At 46.0% G+C, this 25,770-nt stretch overlaps 1 protein-coding gene across 1 annotated transcript in view; it reads right to left on the reverse strand.

Moving 5' to 3' along the window:
• FCHSD2 (FCH and double SH3 domains 2) overlaps nt 1-25,770 on the reverse strand; it is a 226,197-nt gene that overhangs the window by 155,926 nt on the left and 44,501 nt on the right. The window contains exon 3 of the mRNA XM_030460209.1: nt 22,734-22,779. Within this exon, the coding sequence (XP_030316069.1) occupies nt 22,734-22,779 (46 nt within the window). The remainder of the gene's footprint in view (nt 1-22,733; nt 22,780-25,770) is intronic.

Consider the following 25,770-nt stretch of genomic DNA (forward strand, 5'->3'; position numbering starts at 1 on the left):
TCAGAGAGGACATTTGTCAAACACACCATTAGAAATTGGTTGAAAGAACAAATCTGTTTATTCCTGTTCCATACAATCCTGTCAGGCTTAGAGTTGGTGGGATTTAACAGCTTGCCTAAACTAAATGATTTTAGTGAAGAAAATACTATCACCATCTAGTGAAAAGCTCTGTAAACTGGCAAGTGAGTTTTTTATTTGTAACTACAGCCTGTGGCTCAACTTGAGCTACGTTTAATACTTTAATTTGGGAGGTAAACCTGGCTTCAATCCTGTGGATTACCAAAAAACACAAGTTTTAGGACCTGAGAAATATTCCAGAAAATTGTTTTTAATATTTCTACCTCACGAGCTCTTTGCTCAACTTCTTCATCCCTCCAACACATAGGGAGGGAAAAAACCCACCACCTTAGATAAGCCAGACAAACTTACAAAGCAAGCAGGAAGATTTTGGGTTTGTTTGAGGGGTTTTTTTTCAGATTCAAGAGCTCAATTTACCAACACACAGCAGAAAGCCTCAGCTTTCTCACCCAAGATTTATACAGAAATCAAGGAGTCACAGCATGAAGGTTGCTGGAAAATACATAAGAAGTTACAGGATTGAAAGGAGAGGGATGGGGAAAGCTCCAGCTCCAGATAGGACTTTGTGTTAGGATTCAGCCCTCTGGAGGAGAAATATTCCCTAGAAATGGTGAGGAACAAGGATCTGACTTCTGCAGAGGGCAGTAACTCAGTGAACAGCCAAAGTCCAAGGTTGCTGTCAAGAACTGGAAAAGGATTTTAATGAGACTGAGTCACAAGGTGACAAAATGGAAATGAAATTCAATCTAAAGAAATGGAAAGAGATGCAAATAAGAAAAATAAAAGGCATGCTAGGTGAAAAATTTCCATGCAGGGCTAAGATCTTGGGGTTATAACAGGGGCATAAAACCCAGATGTCTGTTAGCAGCCATATAAAACCAACAAAAAAAGCCAAATGACAGGAGTTAGGACAGGAGGGTCAAACAGATCATTGCTAGCAGTGCAGGAATGGATGGAGCATCATCCCAGCAGTCTGTGTCCTGTTGTGGTCTTTCCCTCTAATCCATCTCCAAGAAAAACTGGAGAAGGAGAAGGAATAAGGATCATGGATCAGCACTAACATCTGTAATAACCTGGAGAGCTCTGACTCTGCAGTTCTCCTAGAAAAGCAGAAAGCTGGAGGGATGACAGTGACACCAGAGAGCATTTAACTCTTCTCTCTTTCTCCAAGAAACTGAGGGCATCAGATGAAATCAGCACAAGGTTCAAAATAAAGGACACATCAGCCAGGCTGCATCAACACCAGAACTGCTGTACCCTCATGAGTTCCAGCCAAACAACAAACCTCTTGTCATGGAGAATCAGAGAAGGGGTTGAGTTGGAAAAGATCTGAAAGTTCATCCAGTTCCAACCCCTGGATGAGCAGGGAAAAATCCCACAGCCCAGGTTGCTCCAAGCCCCATCCAACCTGGGCTGAGACACTGCCAGGGATGGAGCAGCCACAGCTTCCTTGGGCAGCCTGGGACAGGGGCTCAGCACCCTCACCCCAAACAATTTCTCCCTCCCATCTCCTCTCCATCTCCCCTCTTCCAGTTCAAAGCCATTATTCACTGTCCCATCACTCCATGCCCTTGTCCCAAGTCCCTCCCCAGCTTTCCTGGAGCCCCTTCAGGCACTGGAAGATGCTCCAAGGGCTCCCTGGATCCTTCTCTTCTCCAGGCTGAACACCCCCAACTCTCTCTCCCTGGCTCCAGAGATGCTCCAACCCTCCGAGCATCTCCACGGCCTCCTCTGGACTTGCTCCAACACCTCCATCTCCTTCTTGTGTTGGGGACCCCAGAATGCCTGAATTTATGCATTAGAAAGCATCAAAAGAGGGACAGAAGTTTGTTGGCATCCCTGTGCTGCTCACAGAGAAGGAACTAAACCCCCAAGAGGCTTTTACAATCCAGTATAAGATAACAAGATATTTTAGCTCCAAACCAGAAACCAACAAATCCATGAAGTTCACCCACTGGAGCAGGACAGAGCCACAGAACCCATGGAAATGTTGTTTTCCAAGCCTTCTCTTCTCCAAGCTGAACACCCCCAACTCTCTCAGCCCCTGAGCATCTTCATGGACTCCCTCCAACAGCTTCTGTGTCCTTCTTGTGATGGGGACCCCAGAGCTGGCCCCAGCACTGCACTGGAAGTCTCAAAAGATGGCAGTGAAGGAGGGGAATCCCCTCCCTGGACCTGCTGGTCATGCTTCTTTCTGTGTGTAATATTGAAACACAGAGAGAAGGACACTCAAACTTTTGAGTGGAAAAAAAAAAAAGCAACTTAAAATCTCTTACACTGGCTGCATGCCAGAAGCTGGCACATGGACCATGATGTACAGCCATAAAGAATGCTCTAAAGTCACAGTAAGAGGGGGAACACAGGGAGGAATCTAAAGCAAACCAGTCCAGAGGCCACCACCTCCCTGCCAGGTTCACTGAGATAGCTGCAGGGTCCCCATATTAACCTCATACCACAGGGTTTTTCTTCAAGATTTATCCTAATGTCTTCTACTTTGAAAGAAAAAAAAAAAGGTGAGGTGACATCTGTGATGCTCCAGAACACAAGAATTATTCCTGCTGATTACATCTGGCTTTGGTATTTTGATTCCATCAGCTGAAACATCTCCCCCACAGCAGAAAGACCTTCAGGGCTCACTGTCACCCCTTTTTGGGGCCTCCTTGACACACAATCTGTCCAAGACACAACACAGAGGTTGTACCTCAAATAGGGAACATGTTCTGCCTCAGAGGACACCATCTGCCTCAGATGGAAATGGTGAGATAGAGAAGGTTTTGCCATGCTACTCATCATCATGTGGGCCTCAAACATCAGCCCCAACAGATTATAAATTCAGAGAATCACAGAATGGTTTGGGCTGGAAAAGACATAAAAGATCATCTCCAATAATTCACTTGCTCCTAGAGACTTAGAGGCTCCTCTCACAGCTCAGTTCCTGTGATTACAGAATGGTTTGGGTTGGAAGGGACCTTCCAGCTCCTCCAGTTCCAACCCCTGCATGGGCAGGGACCCCTCCCACAGCCCAGGTTGCTCCAAGCCCCATCCAACCTGGGCTGAGACACTGCCAGGGATGAGGCAGCCACAGCTTCCTTGGGCAACCTGGGACAGGGGCTCAGCACCCTCAAATTCAAGAATTTCTTCCCCATGTGCAACCTCAATCTCCCCAAGGTTCTACTCTCACATCAAGGTTGGAAAAAAACCCTAAGATCAAGTCCAACCACCTGCCCTATAAGCCCTGACCACTAAAGCATCCATTGAAACCTGAGTGGCAGCCCCCAAAATCCAAAGCTTTGATGCCTGAGTGGTCAATGGAGATTGCTGAGGGAGGATTTCTGCAAATGCATGGAGCCAAATCCATCAGTACAACTGCAGAACAGATCATAGAATCATAGAACCATAGAATTGGCTGGGTTGGAAGGGACCTCAGAGATCATCAAGTCCAACCCTTGATCCACTCCCCCCGTGGTTCCCAGCCCATGGCACTCAGTGCCACATCCAGGCTCTTTGGAAATAGCTCCAGACATGGAGAATCCACCCCTTCCCTGGGCAGCCCATTCCAATGCCTGATCACCCTCTCCACAAAGAAATTCTTTCCAATCTCCAACCTAAACCTCCCCTGGCACAACTGCAGACCATGGCCTCTTGTCTTGCTGAGAGTTGCCTGGGAAAAGAGACCAACCCCCCCTGGCTCCAACCTCCTTTCAGGGAGTTGCAGAGAGTGATGAGCTCTCCCCTGAGCCTCCTCTTCTCCAGCCTCAACACCCCCAGCTCCCTCAGCCTCTCCTCACAGCATCTCTGCTGGATCCCTTCACCAGCCCACTTGCCTCCTTTGGACCTGCTCCAGCACCTCAAGCTCCTTCCTCAGCTCAGGGGCCCAGAACTGGACACAGGACTCAAGCTGTGGCCTCCCCAGAGCTGAGCACAGGGGCAGAATCCCTTCCCTGGACCTGCTGGCCACGCTCTTCCTCAGCCAGCCCAGGATGCCATTGGCCTTCTTGGCCACCTGGGCACACTGCTGCCTCCTCTTCAGCTTCCTGCCAATCCCAGCTCCCTTTCTGCCACTCTGTGCCCAGCCTGGAGCTCCCCATGGGGTTCTTGTCTTGAACCTCATCCCATTGGGATCATCCCAACTCTCCAGTCTCTCCAGGTCCCTCTGCAGAGCCCTCCTGCCTTCCAGCTGATCCACACTCCCCCCCAGCTTGGGGTCATCTGCGATGTATTTTTAAGATCTATTTTTAAGCATGACCTGGAGCAGAGGCATTACTGGAGACAGCTTAAAAAGAAAGGAGATTGAGCACAGAGGGATGACAGCAACTGATCAAAAAGTGTCTCACCATTTGTAGTATTAGAGAGGAACAAGAGGACGTAAGTTGTGTTTTTACTGAGATGTAGAAAAAAGAGACTTAAAAAATGTATACTTCCCCTATCATGAAGGCTGATGCCATTACTGTCCCTTCCTCCACAGATGTTCAAACAGCAAATTAAAAAGGGCTTCACTTTGTCAGTTTTTCCACCACCCCCAGACAGAGAAAAAAAACCCCAAAAAACCACCAAAGCTGCCTAAAGTGAAACAAAAATCTGGAAGGCATTGAAATGCTTGTCTTTACTCCAGGTTTTACAATGTAATCTCCTCATATCACAACCATTATTCAAATATCGTAATTTCTCCTGGCAATCCCATCTTTTCTTGTCTCTCAGGATTGCACATCAGGAGTACACTGCATGAATGCAAGGTGAGGAACAGCCAAAAATTAATTCCTAATGCCAGGAATTAATTCTGAAGTATTGATGAAGCTTTCAGGTTTGGCAGCAGCTGGAAGTTTCACCTAGAAAAAAAATCCAGCCCTCTGTCACCCCCTCTGCTTTTCACACCTGCAAAAATATCTTGGTTGGGAGATGAAGCCTGGTCCTGCTGATGGGCAAAGAGCAAAGAAAACAGGGCTAAACTTTTAAAGGTCTTCAAGCCAGGAGAGTTGGGCAGGGAGAAACATGATGAAATTCAACAAGGGGAAGTGTAGAGTTTTGCATTTGGGGAAGAACAACACGATGGCCCAGTATAGGTTGGGGGCTGACCTGCTGGAGAGCAGTGTAGGTGAAAGAGACCTGGGGGTCCTGGTAGACAAGAAGATGACCATGAGCCAGCAATGTGCCCTTGTGGCCAAGAAGGCCAATGGCATCCTGGGGTGCATTAGAAAGGGTGTGGTTAGTAGGTCAAGAGAGGTTCTCCTCCCCCCCTATTCTGCATTGGTGAGGCCGCACCTGGAGTATTGTGTCCAGTTCTGGGCCCCTCAGTTCAAGAAGGACAGGGAAGTGCTTGAAAGAGTCCAGCACAGAGCTACTAAGATGATTAAGGGAGTGGAACATCTCCCTTATGAGGAAAGGCTGAGGGAGCTGGGTCTCTTTAGTTTGGAGAAAAGGAGACTGAGGGGTGACCTCATCAATGTTTTCAAATATGTAAGGGGTGAGTGTCAGGGAGATGGAGTTAGGCTCTTCTCAGTGATGACCAGTGATAGGACAAGGGGTAATGGGTGTAAATTGGAGCACAGGAGGTTCAAGTTGAATATTCGAAAAAATGTTTTTCCTGTAAGGGTGACAGAGCCCTGGAACAGGCTGCCCAGGGGGGTCGTGGAGTCTCCTTCACTGGAGACATTCAAAACCCGCCTGGACACGTTCCTATGCGAAGTGCTCTAGGTGGCCCTGCTCTGGCAGGGGGGGTTGGACTAGATGATCTTTCGAGGTCCCTTCCAACCCCAAGGATTCTATGATTCTATGAAGCCATCTGGAAAACACATTTAATTGGAATATAGTATGTGAAACAAGTGGGATCTACCAAATTCCATTTAATATTTTGTATTTTATCTGATTTTCATGAACTATCAGGAAAAATAAAAGGGCAGCAACTCCCAAATCTTCCCCATCACCAGTAGATTTATTGAAATCTTCTCTTTACCAGACCAACAAAGCCTTCAGTCCACACCAGCTTTTGTAGACTTTCTGTGCCATCCCAACTTGTCAGTCTCCTAATTCTAGAAAACAAGCTTCCAAGCACAGAAGAGAAAATAAAAAATCTATTTCCTCATTTCTTGAAGCAAAAAATACACCAAAAGAGGCAGTTAAAGACATCTGCACAAACCAGATCAGGCAGAATCTACAGTCCAAATATCCTGAGCTAGTTTAGAGAGTTAAGATGGAAGCTACACAACTCATTTACTGGACTACTGAATTCCTAATATTTTAATTATTTAGCAATAAAATCACAGAATGAAAGGATGTTACAGTTCAAAAAAAAGGCTCAAAAAATAAAACTCGACCAGTCCTATTTGTAATTTTTTTTTAAATTACCTCTTTATGCTTTGTGAAGGTTAACCAAAACTTTGAGCCACGTTTATACACACTCACAGAATGTCTTTGTTTGGAAGAGAGCTTCAGGATCATCCAGTCCAACCTGTGACCAACACAAAGTTCACCACCAAACCATGGCCCTAAGGACCAGCTCCAACCCCATTTAAAAATTTCCAGGGATGGAGACTTCACCATTGCCCTAGAAAAACTATTTCAATGTCTGACAACCTTTTCAGAGAAATAATGTTTTTTTCAGAGGTAAAAAAATCAGTACTGAGGGGTTTTTTTTCATAAATCTGCTGGTATCCTCCTACTCAATTAGTTTCTGTTTGTAACCACGAGAAAATGTGATTTTATTCTTGTTGAAAATTTGACAAACTACTCTTTAAACTGGAAAAGGCAGAGTATTGAGCATATTGCTGGTGAAATGAACAGCACCACCAAGATCTGTCAAGCAGAAAGTACAGAATAATGTCCAAAAAAAATTCAGAAAGGAAGGAATTAATCTGTACAACCATCAAACCAGTCTTGGTAACTGAAAGGAAAGTTTTACAGATAGAAATTAAAATGCAAATCAATGTTAAGGATTTGTTGTACAATACTTAAACACAAGACTCCTACTCCATGCATGACTTTGATGTTTACTGCTCCTGGTGGCCCCACCTCACCAGTCAAATTGTGTTTTAAAGTCTTTCTTTAATGTAAAAAGAAGTTAATTTATTTTCACATACATGGAAACCTCCTAATGTGAAGCTTCTTGCACAGACTAATTTTATTTTTCCTGAAAAATACTGAAAAATGCACAAGTTGCTCAAGTGCAGCTCTGCAACTAACAGGATACAAAGCAGTGAATATTACTCCATGAAAATAAGCTGGAATGGTTTCAAAAGAAGAAATTAAAACCCATGTGTCCTGGTTTGGGGCAGGATAAAGGTGATTTTCTGTCTTGTACTTTTGCTTTTAGCTAAGTCTCTTGTAAGTAGTTGCACTGCTGAAATGAACAGCAAGTTTCTCAGACAGTGTGTGCTTCTAGGATTGATAACACTTGATGTTCATAGTTACTGGTAGAGACTGGTGTGCAGAGCCAAGGACACTGCTCAGCTCTGAGGAAAACATTTTACTGTCCAGGAGGATAAAGAGGTCCCACCTGAGCCCTCCTTTGGGGAGGAACAGACAAGATAGATGCCAGAATTGACCAAACAGAGGATTCCATCCCATATACGTCACACTCAGTATAAATCTGAGGCATCATGAGGGCCAAGCATTGATTTCCAGACTTCTGGATTTCCTGATTTCCCTCCTTCCCTTCCTTCACCCGGCATCCTGGAAGGATCCCGTCCGTTCGTCTGCCTGTGGTCCTGATCCATCCCAGCCTGAATCTGTGTGTTCCTGCCTCCAGCTCCCAACTGCTGCTGACTCCAGGATTCCAGCCTGGACCTTCCCAGGGCTGCCCTGCAGCCTCGGTGGTGACATGAGAGTTATTGGAGGAGAGGGGGGAGGAACCTGGGATCCATTTTCCTGTCTATTTGTATAGATTTAGTAATTTTTCCTATTTATCATTACTGTTCATTAAAGTTGTGTAGTTTAGTTCCCAACCCATCAGTCTCTCTCCCTTATTCTCTCTCCTTTCTTTATCAAGGAGGAGAGAGACATTAATAGAGAGCAGCTGTTATTCGGTTTAATTGCCGGGCCAGAGTTAAACCCTGACACCATGCCACTTCCATTTGAACTACAAGGGATGCTTCATGTGTTTCACACTTGTAAATAAAAAATTCATTTGGATACATGGGTTCTACAGCAGTAGGATGGATGCTACCACATAAATTTCTCCTCCACTTCTGCTTTGTTTCATTGCTGCACTGCAAGCACAGGCTCCTATTCATCAGAATTTTTTTCCAGATAAGAAAAATAACATTTGTGTGGAACTTCTCTGCCCCAAATTGCATAATTTGGTTAAAACTTTCACATAACTAGAAAGCAGCTGCTGACTTGTACTGAAATGTCACTGAGTGCTCCAGACAACACTACAGAGCTTTGTGTTTTCTGGTTATTTCCATGGTCAATCCAGTAACCAAGTGGAACCCATCATCTGTGGAGTCTTCTGGAGTCCCCAACATCAGAAGGACACAGAGATCCTGGAAGGTGTCCAGAGGAGCCACTGAAATGCTCAGAGGGCTGAGCACCTCCCTGGGAAGCCAGGCTGAGGGATTGGGGTTGTTCAGCCTGGAGAAGAGGAGGCTCCCAGGGGAGCTCAGAGCAACCTTCCAATATCTGAAGGGGCTCCAAGAAAGCTGGGGGAGGGCTTTGGACACGGGGGGGTAGGGAGAGGAGAAGGGAACTGGGTTAAAAGTTGGAGAGAAAGGGGAGATTGAGGTTGGAGATGGGGAAGAAATTCTGGAGTTTGAGGGTGGGGAGAGCCTGGAACAGGTTGAGAGAGTTGGGGGTGTTCAGTCTGGAGGAGAGGAGAGGAGAGGAGAGGAGAGGAGAGGAGAGGAGAGGAGAGGAGAGGAGAGGAGAGGAGAGGAGAGGAGAGGAGAGGAGAGGAGAGAAAAGAGAGAAGAGGAGAAGGAGGAGGAGAAGGGAAGAGAGAAGAGAAGGGAGAAGGAGAAGGAGAAGGAGAAGGACAAGGAGAAGGAGAAGGAGAAGAAGGAGAAGGTTCTGGGGAGCCCTTGGAGCAGCTTCCAGTGCCTGAAGGGACTCCAGGAAAGCTGGGGAGGGACTTTGGACAAGGGCCTGGAGGGATGGGACGAGGGAGAATATTTTCAAGCTTCATGAGGGAAGATTTAGATGAAATATTAGGAAGAAATTGTTTGGGGTGAGGGTGCTGAGCCCCTGTCCCAGGTTGCCCAAGGAAGCTCTGGCTGCCCCATCCCTGGCAGTGTCTCAGCCCAGGTTGGATGGGGCTTGGAGCAACCTGGGCTGTGGGAGGGGTCCCTGCCCATGCAGGGTTGGAACTGGAGGAGCTTTTAAGTCCCTTCCAACCCAAACCATTCCATGCCTCCATGGCTCCAGGAACACACTCTCACCTTTACATTTCCAGAGCAATCCTCTCCCCAGCAATCCAGATTTCATACTGGACACTCTGCAGTTTGTTAGATGGATCTAAGGTAAACTGGGCAGCCCTTGGCAACTTCAGCTGTTTGTCTTAGACCCAGGATTACTTTAGAGGGTACAGTAGATGTGTTCTTAACTACTTTTTAAAAATATTCACCCTTCTTCCCCTCTTCACCCTTGGAAGTGAAGCTCTCAGACCCGCATAAACCCCAACGTGTTGACAGCTTAAAAAAAAAAAACCAACACCCAAAACCAACCCACCCAACCCAGAATGTTTAAGTCAAATGTCCTATAAATAATTATTCAGTATAAGACCCTACAGTACTTGACTTGTTCAGTTTCATGCAGATAAAACCTCTTTCATCAGCCAGTCCTGCTTGCCCTCCAGAGAAAGAAGAGGGAGAAAGGAAGCTCAAGGTTGCTGAGGTCAGAAGATGAACTCCTGAGTCATAAAAAGATGTGCTGTTCATCTGACAAGTATGTGCAAAGCAGCTTAGCTCTATCATCTTGGCAAGTGAGAAGAAGGAAGAGAAGAAGGAAGGAGGGAAGGAAGGAGGGAAGGAGGGAAGGAAGGAGGGAAGGAGGGAAGGAAGGAGGGAAGGAGGGAAGGAAGGAAGGAAGGAAGGAAGGAAGGAAGGAAGGAAGGAAGGAAGGAAGGAAGGAAGGAAGGAAGGAAGGAAGGAAGGAAGGAAGGAAGGAAGGAAGGAAGGAAGGAAGGAAGGAAGGAAGGAAGGAAGGAAGGAAGGAAGGAAGGAAGGAAGGAAGGAAGGAAGGAAGGAAGGAAGGAAGGAAGGAAGGAAGGAAGGAAGGAAGGAAGGAAGGAAGGAAGGAAGGAAGGAAGGAAGGAAGGAAGGAAGGAAGGAAGGAAGGAAGGAAGGAAAGGAAGGAAAGAAAAGGAAAGGAAAGGAAAGGAAAGGAAAGGAAAGGAAAGGAAAGGAAAGGAAAGGAAAGGAAAGGAAAGGAAAGGAAAGGAAAGGAAAGGAAGGAAAGGAAAGGAAAGGAAAGGAAAGGAAAGGAAAGGAAAGGAAAGGAAAGGAAAGGAAAGGAAAGGAAAGGAAAGGAAAGGAAAGGAAAAGGAAAGGGAAACCACAGAAATCCCCCAGCTGAGGTTTGCAAACCAGGATGTGTTTCCCACCCCAAAGTGGAGAACCAGGGCAGAGAGGGAATAAAGCACAGAAATGAAGGTGCAGGTGTTACAGGGGAATTGTGAGAAAGGAAGGGGGAAAATGGCCAAGGAGGTGGCTTGGGTAGGGCCTGACTTAATGAACACCTCTGAGAATGAAAATTTGTGTTTTCCTGAGAGTTGCTGAATGATGGAACAGCCCCACCAAGGTTTGGGAACCTCCATACTTCCAAGATTTTTCCAAACTGAAAAGGGATGAAGGCTTCAGAAACCTCATTGAAATTTCAAGTCAGCCCAAATGTGACCAGCAGGTTGGGTCAGATGATCCCAAGGAATCTCTCCCCTCCCCAGATTATCCTGACTCCAAAAATAAAAGTAGAAATTACTCAGCAAATGATTCCATTATTATTATTCCATTATTCCAGGACAGAGGCAGTCATGAGTGACTGAAAGAGGGAAAATTCAGGGCAAAAATACCATTTCTGAGCTACCAACTGCCTGACCCACCCCCTTCTCACCACTCCATTTCTTCTCAAGAACATTCTCACTCCATACCTGCCCCAGACACCTTGTTCCAATCTATTTTCTGGTCTATTTCCCTTGTTTTTTCCTCTCTTCAGCCTTCTCCTCTCTTACTGCACCCCAGAAGCATTGCAGGGATAACACTGCCATCCATACCTGCTCTACGTAAGCCTGATCTGGTTGGATTAAATGATCTTCCCTTCCCTTCCCTTCCCATCCCAAATATTGTGATTTTGTGATCTCCTCAGATTTAAGAACTCATTTTTGATAGAGACAAAGGAAGCAAGAACTAGGATGAAATAAATGGCCATTAAAATGCAGCTGGAATAATAATAATCTCATTTATTAAACAAAACAACCCCCAAAGTGTCAAAAAACCCCAGGTACAATTATCATTATGGGGTGGGGGGTACATAAAGCCTGGCTTAAATAACTCTGAGATGATTGTCTGATGTGTGTAAAGAATACTGGTATGGAAAGCTGTAAATAAGACAAATAAAAAAGAGTTCTCCTCTTGTCTAGCCAGGACCAGTTATGTGAACAGACACACGTAAAGAAGGATCCAAAGAGAGGTGGAAAAGAGTAGGGAACACATTGCTGGAATGCTCTTGTGACTCAGTGCTGGGATTGCTGCTGCTTTTGGAGGCCCCAAGTTTCCATTTTGGTTATTTTCAGAGCACTGAGTTGTGACTGCCCTGTCCTCTTGAATCCCAGGCAGGAGAAAAGCAGATACTGGGAAGGATGGGAAGGATGACTCTTTGGTCTGAACCTGCCAGAAAAAATCTGAAATGCTGCTGCAGTTCAACCCCAAACTCATGCAAACTGCAGCAGAGAAAAAGGTGATGCTCACAGAACCAGCTTGATTGGAAAAAGCTTCAAGATCGAGTCCAAGCAGAGCTTAACACTGACCAGACCTTAACACATCCCTAAGCACTGTGTCTCTACAACTCAAATCCCTCCAGGGATGGTGACTCCACCACTGCCCTGGGCAGTTCCAGTGGCTGAGAACAATTTCAGTGAAGAAATTCTTCCTAACATCCAATCTCAACCTCCCCTGGTGCAACTTAATCCTATTACCTCTTCTCCTCTCACTTGTAACCTCATTGAGCAGTCCAATCCTCACCTCTTTACCACCTCCTTTCAGGTACCTGTAGAGTCATAGAATCATGGAATCATAGAATTGTCTGGGTTGGAAGGGACCTCAGAGATCATCAAGTCCAACCCTTGATCCACTCCCCCCGTGGTTCCCAGCCCATGGCACTCAGGGCCACATCCAGGCTCTTTGGAAATAGCTCCAGACACGGAGAATCCACCCCTTCCCTGGGCAGCCCATTCCAATGCCTGATCACCCTCTCCAGAAAGAAATTCTTTCCAATCTCCAACCTAAACCTCCCCTGCCACAACTTGAGACCATGGCCTCTTGTCTTGCTGAGAGTTGCCTGGGAAAAGAGACCAACCCCCCCTGGCTCCAACCTCCTTTCAGGGAGTTGCAGAGAGTGATGAGCTCTCCCCTGAGCCTCCTCTTCTCCAGCCTCAACACCCCCAGCTCCCTCAGCCTCTCCTCACAGCATCTCTGCTGGATCCCTTCACCAGCCCACTTGCCTCCTCTGGACCTGCTCCAGCACCTCAAGCTCCTTCCTGAGGGGCTGAGGGGCCCAGAACTGGACACAGGACTCAAGCTGTGGCCTCCCCAGAGCTGAGCACAGGGGCAGAATCCCTTCCCTGGACCTGCTGGCCACGCTCTTCCTCAGCCAGCCCAGGATGCCATTGGCCTTCTTGGCCACCTGGGCACACTGTTGGCTCCTCTTCAGCTTCCTGGCAATCCCAGCTCCCTTTCTGCCACTCTGTGCCCAGCCTGGAGCTCCCCATGGGGTTCTTGTCTTGAACCTCAACCCATTGGGATCATCCCAACTTTCCAGTCTGTCCAGGTCCCTCTGCAGAGCCCTCCTGCCTTCCAGCTGATCCACACTCCCCCCAGCTTGGGGTCATCTGGGAATTTGCTGATGATGGACTCAATCCCCTCATCTAAATCATCTATAAAAAGTCTCCTCTCAGCCACTTCTTCTCCAGGCTGAACAACCCCAAGCTCCCTCAGCTCCCTTCACCACCTTTGTTGCCTTCCTTTGGAGATAATTTAATAGCATAATATCCTTTTTTTTGGTAGTGAGGGACCCAATCCTGCACACAGGACTCAAGGTGTGGTTTCACCAGTGCAGAGTACAGGCTCACCACCACCTCCCTGCTCCTGCTGGCCACACTCTTCCTCATCCAGGCCAGGATGCTGGTGGTCTTCTTGGCCACCTTAGGCACACTGCTGGCTCATGTTCATCACCTCCAGGTCCCTCTGTGCTCTCCTCCTCAAGTTTGTTATGGTGAAGCACCCAGGTAACTCCCCAGCCTGAAAGAGACTCTCCCTGGTTCACTTAAACTGAAAAACCAAGTGAAAATGAACAATTTTTTCTTAATTTTTTTTTAATCTGAAAGCAGAGGACTTCCAGGGATCTGGAATTCCAGGCACTGGATGTTTAGGAGGGCAGTGACTGGAAAAAAAAATAAGGGCTAAAAGCAGGGGAAGAAAAATTTGCTTGCATTAGTTCAGCAAAAAGTGGAGTTTCTTTATGAAGGGCTTTCTTTGTAGAAGTAGCAGAATTTTAAGCTTAGCAACCCCTTTTGAAGGAACTAGATGTTTTGACTGAAAATAGAAGCTGACAGTCCCCCTCTGTTCCTACAGAAATATTATTTTAACCTAAAGAATTCCATAAAAAGTGGAGCAGAGAGCTTCCCAGTTTTAAAAGGCTGCCTTTTAAAATTCCCTTTAAAAGGGGCAAGTTTTGTAGTCCCAGGCACTTTCACTTTTCAATTAACAGAGCAGACACTAAGACAAGACCTAAATCAGATACCTGACTTTTTTTTTTTCCTCTAAGTGCTGACCTGTTCCTGGGAGAAGAAAAAGTACAAGAACAACTAAATGCAAAATCTCCATAAAAAGAGAAGGTCACCAATAATACTCTTTGGAATGTCACATGTAGACCCAGAGCCTTTGTTCCATGCAAAGTATATTATATTAAATGTTAAACAGATATTTAATATAGAGAATTCTAAAGAGCTTCTTGTTTTGCAGTGAAAAGGGAAACAGGCACTAAGAGGCTGAAGTGTGACAAGTGCAGAATGGTGTCAATAATCCCATTATAACACCTGATTTGTCAAACTTGTCTCTACAACTTAGTCTAAAATTCACAATAGTCCTCTTAAGCACTTCTGAAATGGAGCAGACCATGTCTTTGTAGCCTTCAGGGCCACTGATTCTCCATGCTTTGTTGGGAAGAATGGCCTGAATAGCTACTAAGTCTTACACTTCATTTTCTTCAACCCCTTCTTGATATCCTGGTGTTCTGAATGGTGTTCCACTAGAGGAGAACATAATACAAAGGTAGCAAGCAGGTGTTTTCTTTCAGGAAGCAGCAAGTTGATGTATTCTGCAGTATCATATCAATATGTATGATCCCCACATCAGGCAAAAAAAAAAAAGGAAAAACCAACAGAGCAGCCCAGGCTCCAGGAGTATCTGAAATGATGTGATGTGCATTCACATATTCCAGAGCAAATAGGGTATTTTTCAGGAAAATGGCAATTAAATACACTTAATTTAGAGTGATCACTGATTAATATCTTATTCGTAATCAAGCTTGAAAAATAGGTTTCCCTCTTGGCTTTGTAAGTCAACAAATGAATCCAAATTTCTTTTGAGAAATCACCATGGATTTCCCCAAAAAATCATCAACTTTGGGGCCTTGAGCAACCTGGGCTGTGGGAGGGGTCCCTGCCCATGCAGGGGTTGGAACTGGAGGAGCATGAAGGGAAAATGGCAATTAAATACACTTATAAATACACTTTATTTAGAGTGATCACTGATTAATATCTTATTCGTAATCAAGCTTGAAAAATAGGTTTCCCTCTTGGCTTTGTAAGTCAACAAATGAATCCAAATTTCTTTTGAGAAATCACCATGGATTTCCCCAAAAAATCATCAACTTTGGGGCCTTGAGCAACCTGGGCTGTGGGAGGGGTCCCTGCCCATGCAGGGGTTGGAACTGGATGAGCATGAAGGGAAAATGGCAATTAAATACACTTATAAATACACTTTATTTAGAGTGATCACTGATTAATATCTTATTCATAATCCAGCTTGAAAAATAGGTTTCCCTCTTGGCTTTGTAAGTCAACAAATGAATCAAAATTTCTTTTGAGAAATCACCATGGATTTCCCCAAAAAATCATCAACTTTGGGGCCTTGGAGCAACCTGGGCTGTGGGAGGGGTCCCTGCCCATGCAGGGGTTGGAACTGGATGAGCATGAAGGGAAAATGGCAATTAAATACACTTATAAATACACTTCATTTAGAGTGATCACTGATTAATACCTTTTTCACAATCCAGCTTGAAAAATAGGTTTCTCTCTTGGTTTCATAAGTCAACAAATGAATCCAAATCTCTTTTGAGAGATCACCATGGATTACTGGGAAAAATCATCATCAACTTTGGGGCCTTGAGCAACCTGGGCTGTGGGAGGGGTCCCTGCCCATGCAGGGCTTGGAACTGGAGGAACTGGAAGGTCCCTTCCAACCCAAACCAGTCTGGGATTCTATGATTCCAAGATCTTTTCCTTAGAATCATCCAATGGTTGGCTGAGTTTTCCAAGCACTTGCTCAAGGCCCTGTGAGCATTCCAGGCTTTCATCAACAGAAGACAATAAAAATCAGCAAAGGGTAACAACCAAGAGGATAAAATAATCATAAAAAAGAAGTTGGGTGTAGGCATCAAGCATGTACTTAGAAAGGTGCTTCAGGAGTACCAGCTGCCCCCAGGCAGGACTGCAGGAGCTGGAAGGTGGAGACTGAAAACTCTCACAGGTTGTCCAGATCTTCAGGTGGCACTGGTGATACAGTTGGAATTGTTCAGACTGGAGAAGAGAAGGCTCCAGGAAGACCTTAGAGCATCTTCCAGTGCCTGAAGGGGCTCCAGAAAAGCTGGGGAGGGACTTTGGACAAGGGCCTGGAGGGATGGGATGAGGGGGAAGGGTTTCCAGCTGCAAGAGGGGAGATGGAGAGGAGATGGGAGGGAGAAACTCTTGAATTTGAGGGTGCTGAGCCCCTGTGCCAGGTTGCCCAAGGAAGCTGTGGCTGCCCCATCCCTGGCAGTGTCTCAGCTCAGGTTGCTCCAAGCCCCATCCAACCTGGGGGAAAACACCCTTTCAAGTGCTCATCAGCTCAGGCCCTGTCCCTGTGAGGGTGCTGGGACCCTGTCCCAGGTTGTCTGGAGAACCTGGGGTGCCCCATCCCTGGCAATGTCTCAGCCCAGGTTGGATGGGGCTTGGAGCAACCTGGGCTATGTATGGGAGGGGTCCCTGCCCATCCAGGGGTTGGAACTGGAGGAGCTGGAAGGTCCCTTCCCACCCAAACCAGTCTGGGATTCTATGTTCTCTCAGAAGCACTTGACATTTTTCAAGGTTCTACATCCTCCCTCCTTTATAGCATTAATAAAAACATAGATTCCCCCACCCCCCTACCAATATTTTTTTCCTTCCTTCAGATTTTTATTCCCCAAGCAGGAAGAAGGCTTCAGAAAGAAGCAAGGTGTGTGTACAAACCAACCTGCCTGACGTGGGGTTTTGATGACAGATGAAATGAACCAGAACAAGATTCTGAAGAGGGAAAGACAGAGGAGCCTCACAGCCCCAAAGTCCACATGAGGGAGGAGTATCATGGAGTCCAGAAATAAACCTGAAAAGCTCTGGCATTTTTTACATTTGGATTCAGAGGTTTCTGGGCTTTTCCCACTCCCCCAGCCAGCTCTGCCAAGAAGGGTTAAAGGAGTAATATCAAAAACCAAGTTGCACACCAAGCTTCAGTGGGTCTGCTGACTTTTCCTGTAGAAATTTTTATGAAGGGAAAGACAAAACAAAATGCAAATTGGATCTTGGATGGTAAGAGTTCAGTGGTTCTGTTTGGTGTGCAGGCAAGAAATGAACTCTCCTAAGAGGTTGTCCTGGTTTGGGCCAGGATAAAGGTGATTTTCTGTCACACAAACACTGTGGGAAACAACTGAAGGTGGAAATAAATTCAGTTTTAAGTTAGAGAAGAGTAGATTTAGGCTGTATGTCAGGAAAAGGTTCTTTACCATGGTAAAGAAGTTCTTACCAAGATGGTGGAAAACTGGCAGAGGCTGCCCAGGGAGGTGGTTGAGGTCTCATCCCTGGAGATGTTCAAGGTGAGGCTTGAGGAGGCTCTGAGCACCCTGAGCTGGGTGAGGGTGTACCTGACACTGCAGGGTTGGACTGGATGAGCTTTAGAGGTCTCTTCCAACCCAAATTATTCCATGATTCTATGAAAAAGGCCATGCATAAAGTTTCCCTCCAGGCTCTGATGCTGAGGCTGCAGCTCTGGCTTGGGAGGATTCCCCAGAGATGAAGGACAAAATGTGGTTTTTAATATTCAGTAAAAGAGCAGCAGAAGAATTATCAAAATGCTGTGTGATAATACTGATAAAACAGACAGAAGGTCCCTCAAACCCACAGACATACTTCTGAGTAATGCCCATGGGCCAGATCTCCAGCCTCTGGATCATTTCTCACAGCCAGGCTGGACCTGGATTTCTCAAGAAATCTAAACCAGTACAGTTCAGAGAGTGAAAAATCCCAAGAGAAGGATTACAGAAAAGAAAGCTCAGAAATGTAAAGAAGGTTTTGTAGAATTTCTTGTCTCTCTTCCAAAACAGTCAGTAAAGGTGAAGCAAACACCTGCAGACCTGCAGGGAGCTCATTAATGGCCAAGATCCCCCTCTGCCCTTTTTTGTAATGTTTCCTACAGAAAGTTTGGAAATGCAATGAATCCACAGAAGGATTTCAAAGCAATTTGCTGTCTTCCACATGAATTGCTAGCAAGTGTCTCCAGCCAGAGCAAGCATTCATCTCACAGGACAGAAATTCTGACATCATCTGCTCATTTGCTGCAAGGGGAAGTTCCTCTGCAGAGAAATGCTGGAGCAACAGCCAAGTTTCTGCAAAAGATAAGCTTAAGAAAAAAAAAAACAGCTTCTGTTTGTGTGCTAATTACTGACCAAACCCCTCCTCACATGACCTGGAGAGAGAAGTCAAAGCTCTTAATTCTTGAAAAGAAAAAGTATGATAAAGCCTTAAGAATTTATCTTCATAGAATCCTAGAATTGGCTGGGTTGGAAGGGACCTCAGAGATCATCAAGTCCAACCCTTGATCCACTCCCCCCGTGGTTCCCAGCCCATGGCACTCAGTGCCACATCCAGGCTCTTTGGAAAGAGCTCCAGACACAGAGAATCCACCCCTTCCCTGGGCAGCCCATTCCAATGCCTGATCACCCTCTCCAGAAAGAAATGCTTTCCAATCTCCAACCTAAACCTCCCCTGGCACAACTTGAGACCATGGCCTCTTGTCTTGCTGAGAGTTGCCTGGGAAAAGAGACCAACCCCCCCCTGGCTCCAACCTCCTTTCAGGGAGTTGCAGAGAGTGATGAGCTCTCCCCTGAGCCTCCTCTTCTCCAGCCTCAACACCCCCAGCTCCCTCAGCCTCTCCTCACAGCATCTCTGCTGGATCCCTTCCCCAGCCCACTTGCCTCCTTTGGACCTGCTCCAGCACCTCAAGCTCCTTCCTGAGGGGCTGAGGGGCCCAGAACTGGACACAGGACTCAAGCTGTGGCCTCCCCAGAGCTGAGCACAGGGGCAGAATCCCTTCCCTGGACCTGCTGGCCACGCTCTTCCTCAGACAGCCCAGGATGCCATTGGCCTTCTTGGCCACCTGGGCACACTGCTGGCTCCTCTTCAGCTTCCTGGCAATCCAGACTCCCAGGTCCCTTTCTATCTGGCTGCTCTCCAGCCACTCTGTCCCCAGCCTGTAGCGCTGCTTGGGGTTGTTGTGGCCAAAGTGCAGGACCCGGCACTTGGCCGTGTTAAACCTCATCCCATTGGGATCAGCCCAACTCTCCAGTCTGTCCAGGTCCCTCTGCAGAGCCCTCCTGCCTTCCAGTAGGCACCACAGGTGTTCAGGCACCACAGCCAAGAAATGATCTTTAGACATATAGAATAAAATATATATTGTATTTCTTCATTGTATATGTGCTTTATATTTAATGTATATACACACTGAAACTGGAATATTGCACTTTTCTAGGAGTTAGGCATTCACATGTTCTGTTGACTTGAAAGAAGTTTTTATTCAAGCTTGGTGAGAGACCCACAGGGTGAGGAAGGGTGGTAAAGGGCATCACACTATCTGCTTACACTCACCTTTCCTTCTCCCCTCTCCTCTCCCTCCATCAGCTTCTCTGGCACTCTGTTTTTTTAACTTGTCATTCATTTAATCTGATTTTAAGGCTCTTTTCCTGGGAATTGTCACTGCTACCAACGCCACCCAAGGATGCGCCCGCCCTTCACCCAGAGGTGCCACCCAGGAGCCTGTGGATATCAACCACACTTTGAATTTCTCCATATTTTAAAATGTTTTCAATGGATCATGTTGCTAGTTGCAAGCCAGGCAGCAATCAACACCAAGTGACCTGGCTCCTCTCTCCAGATCACAGATAAAGAGGTTTTTTTTTACTGAACTCCTGCATCGCTTTGGTGTTCATTTGACTTCCAAAAGGAAAAAAAAAAAAAAAAGAATAAAAGACAGGGAAACAAAATTTTAAAAATCAGAACAATTAGTGCCTGTTTAAAAAAAATCTGAACAGAAGGCAGACCATGATGATTGCCTGGACTCACCTTTTTTCCACTAAATGTCAAGCAAAAACTAAAGCAGCACAAAAACGTGATGAGGAATGACAGATATCTGGGTGATCCCAGACTAAGAGGCTGCTGCTAAGTGTTAAATAAAATTAAATACACTGCAGGGATGTCATTACAATTGCAAAATAAAGAAATAAAATGTAGAAATACCATTTTACCCATTTCATGTATTAGGTTTTTACCAGGTGGGAGCTAAAACACGTGTTTGGGAAAAGCAGAACTCAGTGAACCAGAGTTTTCTCAGCCATTGGTTTCAGTAGCTTATTAATCCAGGAAAATAGGTAATATAATAATAAATAGCAATTTAAATGATATTACTAGGAATAATGCTGACAGAAAAGGAGAGCCTTTTTATTCTCCCAATTCAGAATATTAAGGGAAGCCTCTAAGCCTGTATTTACTACTGCAGGACTGAAAACACCAGGAAAGAGTTTAGTGCAGGCTGACAACAGAGCCAGGGCTGATGCAGCCAATCTCCCTTTTTTTTTTCCATGGCACAGCCCAGAAAAGGCAGTGAAGAACCCACTGGAGGCCACCACTAAAGAGAAAAACAGCACAGAAAAGCTTCAACAGGTACAATATGGGGGAAAGAGTCAGTAAAAAAATATCCGGTGTTAAAACAAGGGCAATTTACACAGAGCCTGGAATCCACCCCAAACATTCAAGTTACTCATCATGTCATCAGGGATAAATTATAAACACTCAGCCTTGGTCTTTCACTAGAATTTCTACAGGTTCTTCAAACAAAAGCTCTCTGTGTAGAGAAACCTGGCACCCCAGTGCAGTGCATCAGCATACAAGTGTTTTGAAACCAGCAGAGCATCCAGTTCTGGGAAAAACTTAATTTTCACTGTCCACCCTTCCACATCTTTGTTTTTTTTTTTCCAATTTGCCAAAAAAAATTAAAAAAAGTCATAACTTAGAGCATTCCAACTTCCCCGAGGTGACAAAAGGCATTTGGAGAGAATCTGTGAAAAGATTTAGAAATCTTGCTGCAGACTCCTGAGAATTTCCAGCTCTTTAAAATGAACATCCCACTCCTGAGGAATCTGACTTCACTTTTATTTTCATCATAGTTTCTCTCCCTGAAAGGCTTGCTGTGAAATTTTATCACCATCTCAAATGAGGAAAAAAACCCAAACCAAACCAAAAACCAAAGAAATAAAAAATAATAAAAAAAAACCCCAACCACCACCAAACAAAAATCCTTTTACAGGCCCAAGAAGAAACATCCAACATTGTTCTGGAACTGGACACTTATCAGCAACCCAAGGAAGCCACAAGACTTCATTCATCCAAGCAGCCATTCAGTGAATCTCAAATGATGCAGCTGGAAAGTTGGAGGGTGTTTTTTTTTTAAATGGAAGTAGCTGAAAGCCTCAGTTGTTAAAACTGAGCCTCCCAAATAAATCTCAGGCTGTAATTATTTTTTTTTAACTTCTGGAGATTATTCCCTAAATGCAACAAAACTGCTCCAAGTGCCTCTGTGCATCAAAACCATTCCCAGTGATGGGAATGGATCCCACAATGGATAAATGTGTTTAGGAGTGAGCTGAAAGTCTTCACAATGCTTTACAAAACTGACTAAAGAATCCATCCTTTTAATCAAAGTGTAATTAGGCAGAGATCGATTCTGCCATGGGAAAATTGCTGTATTTAATCAAATGAAGTGCAGCTGCCAATGGAATCAATGGATGCTCAGGTAAATTCATGTACAATTAAGGAGTCAGAGCACTTTTCCAGCAGCATTGGGAGCATTTGGATGAAATTCAGCAGAAATTTCATTTTGCTTTACCAAGTGTTTTCAGCCAAGCTTTGGGCTGAGAGGAACTGGGACAAGGAAATGTGTACACAGCAGCTTCAAAGCAAACAGAAATCCTCCTCCACAAACTGACAGTGAAGTCTGGACCCCAGAAAATATTTGTTCTGTATCCACTGTAGGTGCTGCAGCACTGGTGACTAAAAGGATGCTCAGCACAGCAGCCTACAGACTGCATTTGGAACCAGCCTGGTGACAGCTTGTGTTTGCACATTTCACTTCTGTCTCTGCCCCAACATCAACAATTAAGAGTGTCAGGCACATTTTCAGTCATATTTAGTGTACAGTGAGCTTCCCAAGCTTCACTTGTATTTTATTCCACCTTTAATCTATTTTTAAATAAACCCACTTATTTTTTTTTTAATCTGTTACACTTGGACTTGAGCTTCAAGAGCTTTTACTGAAAATGAAGCAAGCAGCTGCCCCTTATGAGGTGCTTTCTGATTTTGGAACACGAAAACCCAATCCTCCCTCCTTTCTCACAAACAAATCAAAATTCATTCCACTCCCTATCACAAGCATGAGGCCAAATCTGGCTGCTTTTCTTTCAGATGAATGGGAAGCTGCTCTTGCTGAAGAATGTGAATGTAAATTTATTTTGGACTGAGGATGCCAGCACTGATTTCCGCTCGCTCTGATTGACCTGATTTCACTTTTTACTCCAGTTTCACACTGACTTCTGAGAAACCCTCAAAGAGCTGGCTGACTCCAGAACAATTTGTTAAAAAAGAAAAAAAAAATGTTAAAAATGTCTTCTGTACCCAAGAACCTCCTCAATTTAAAATGCTCATGAAAACACACAATGGGCTTAAGTCCTGCACAGGCCAAACTTTCTCCTTCAGCATTGCCACTGGATGCTTTCATACCATGGAAATTAAAGAAAGATATATATATAAAAAAATATAACATTGTGGAAAAACTGTTAATGACTAAATTACCTCGAAAAAACAATGCCATAGATATTAAAGTTATTCCAGCACCTACCTGTGCATATTCTTTCTCTATTGCAGCTCTTTTCTGACTGAAGGCTCTGAAAGAGAAAACAAAAATAAAAAGAATCCATTAATATCTAAACCAAACCATTTTCAAGTCAATCATTTCCTGACAACAACTTGCTGCTAGACAGTCTTTAGAGTTCCATGAGTAACAAAAAAAAAATGAAATTGTTTGACAAGTGTATAGCAGCAGCCTAGCAACTACTGCATGTGGACTTCACATATGCAGTATTCAAATTCCCAAGTTTTATTGAATAAATGCAGTTCCCAGGCCATTTAATTCACTAGAGGCTCATCAGCTTTCCACTGGGACAGCCCAGGGAAGAATTTGGTAGCACACAACACAATTTGGCTTTATGTATTTAGACAGATTTTTTTTTGTTTTTGTTTTTTAAGGGACTCATGATTCCCACTGCACCTGAACACACCACATCCACCCTTCACTGAATTGTCACAGCTGGACAAGACCTTTAAGATCACTGTATCCAACAGTCAACATCTTCCCTCAAATTAAATCTAAATTGCACTTTGGCCACAAGAACCCCATGGGGAGCTACAGGCTGGGACAGAGTGGTTGGAGAGCAGCCGGACAGAAAGGGACCTGGGAGTCTGGGTCGGCAGGAAGCTGAAGAGGAGCCAGTAGTGTGCCCAGGTGGCCAAGAAGGCCAATGGCATCCTGGGCTGGCTGAGGAAGAGCGTGGCCAGCAGGTCCAGGGAAGGGATTCTGCCCCTGTGCTCAGCTCTGGGGAGGCCACAGCTTGAGTCCTGTGTCCAGTTCTGGGCCCCTCAGCCCCTCAGGAAGGAGCTTGAGGTGCTGGAGCAGGTCCAAAGGAGGCAAGTGGGCTGGTGAAGGGATCCAGCAGAGATGCTGTGAGGAGAGGCTGAGGGAGCTGGGGGTGTTGAGGCTGGAGAAGAGGAGGCTCAGGGGAGAGCTCATCACTCTCTGCAACTCCCTGAAAGGAGGTTGGAGCCAGGGGGAGGTTGGTCTCTGTTCCCAGGCAACTCTCAGCAAGACAAGAGGGCAGGGTCTCAAGTTGTGCCAGGGGAGGTTTAGGTTGGAGATTGGAAAGAATTTCTTTCTGGAGAGGGTGATCAGGCATTGGAATGGGCTGCCCAGGGAAGGGGTGGATTCTCTGTGTCTGGAGCTATTTCCAAAGAGCCTGGATGTGGCACTGAGTGCCATGGGCTGGGAACCACGGGGGGAGTGGATCAAGGGTTGGACTTGATGATCTCTGAGGTCCCTTCCAACCCAGCCAATTCTATGATTCTATGATTTATCAATATCTAATCACCCACTGGAGCATGTCTCGAAGTGCCTCAGCTCCATGGGTTTTCAATACTTCCAGGGATGGTGACTCTACCACCTCCCTGGGCAGCCCATCCCAACACCTGACTGCTCTCTCAGTAAAATTTTTCCTCAGATCTGGTCTAAATCGCCCCTGGTGCAACTTCAGACCATTTCCTCTGGTCCTGTCGTTGTTCTCTTAAGAGGAGGAACCCACCTCCCTACAAACTCCTTGCAGGGAGCTGTAGAAAGCAATAAGGTCTCCTCTCAGCCTCCTCTTCTCCAGACTAAACATTTCTAATTCCCTCAGCCCTCCAGGACTTGTGCTCCAGACTTTTCACCACCTTGGTTGCCCTTTTCTGACATGGCTCCAGCAGCTCCACATCCTTCTTGTAGTCACAAAACCAATAACCCCGCTTTGAAACCTCAGCTGTCCCACAGCCAGATCTTGATTTTCCCATTAAATGAAGCTTTGGAAAGCCAGACCCACCCCAACCCCACTGGCACCGCCCATAGAATGCCCTTCCACATCAATATCAAGGTTCTACTCTCATGCAGCGGCTCAAGATGGACCATAAAATAGAGGGTTTCAACACCAGCACTCTTACAACAGGAAGAAGGTTCAAATCCACAGATAATAGGAGGAAATTCTTGAATTTGAGGGTGTTGAGAAGCCCTGAGGAGAAGGATTTGGGGGTGGGGGTGGAGCAGAAGCTGAAGCTGAGCCCAGAACCCACCTGATGTCCTGGGGGCATCAGAAAAACACAGAGAGCATTGAGGGAGGGGATTCTCCCCCTCTGCTCTGCTCTGCTCTGCTCTGCTCTGCTGAGACCCCACCTGGAGTCCTGTGTCCAGTTCTGGAGTCCCCAGCATCAGAAGGACACAGAGCTCCTGGAAGGTGTCCAGAGGAGCCACTCAAATGCTCAGAGGGCTGAGCACCTCCCTGGGAAGCCAGGCTGAGGGATTGGGGTTGTTCAGCCTGGAGAAGAGGAGGCTCCCAGGGGAGCTCAGAGCAACCTTCCAATATCTGAAGGGGCTCCAAGAAAGCTGGGGGAGGGCTTTGGACACGGGGGGGTAGGGAGAGGAGAAGGGAAATGGGTTAAAAGTTGGAGAGAAAGGGGAGATTGAGGTTGGAGATGGGGAAGAAATTCTGGAATTTGAGGGTGGGGAGAGCCTGGAACAGGTTGAGAGAGTTGGGGGTCTTCAGACTGGAGGTGAGAGGAGAGGGAGAGGGAGAGGAGACCTTGGAGCAGCTTCCAGTGCCTGAAGGGGCTCCAGGAAAGCTGGGGAGGGACTTTGGACAAGGGATGGGATGAGGGGGAAGGGTTTCCAGCTGCAAGAGGGGAGATGGAGATGGCATTTTAGGAAGAAATTCTTGAATTTGAGGGTGCTGAGCCCCTGTCCCAGGTTGCCCAAGGAAGCTGTGGCTGCCCCATCCCTGGCAGTGTCTCAGCCCAGGTTGGATGGGGCTTGGAGCAACCTGGGCTGTGGGAGGGGTCCCTGCACATCCAGGGGTTGGGACTGGAGGAGCCTGAAGGTCCCTTCCAACCCAAACCATTCCGGGATTCTCTGTGTCAGGGCTCTTCAACAGCTTCAGCTCTTCCCTCCTTAGCCCCTGAGCAGCCAAGGCAGAGCCACTTTTCTCCAAGCTACACCATGAACTACTGATCTGAAGGCTATGCCACCAGCAGAAAAATGTAATTCTATTTAAAATTAGTTGCACAATAAGTATGGTGACATG

Source organism: Calypte anna, chromosome 1 (assembly GCF_003957555.1).
Source record: "Calypte anna isolate BGI_N300 chromosome 1, bCalAnn1_v1.p, whole genome shotgun sequence".
NCBI lineage: Eukaryota > Metazoa > Chordata > Aves > Apodiformes > Trochilidae > Calypte > Calypte anna.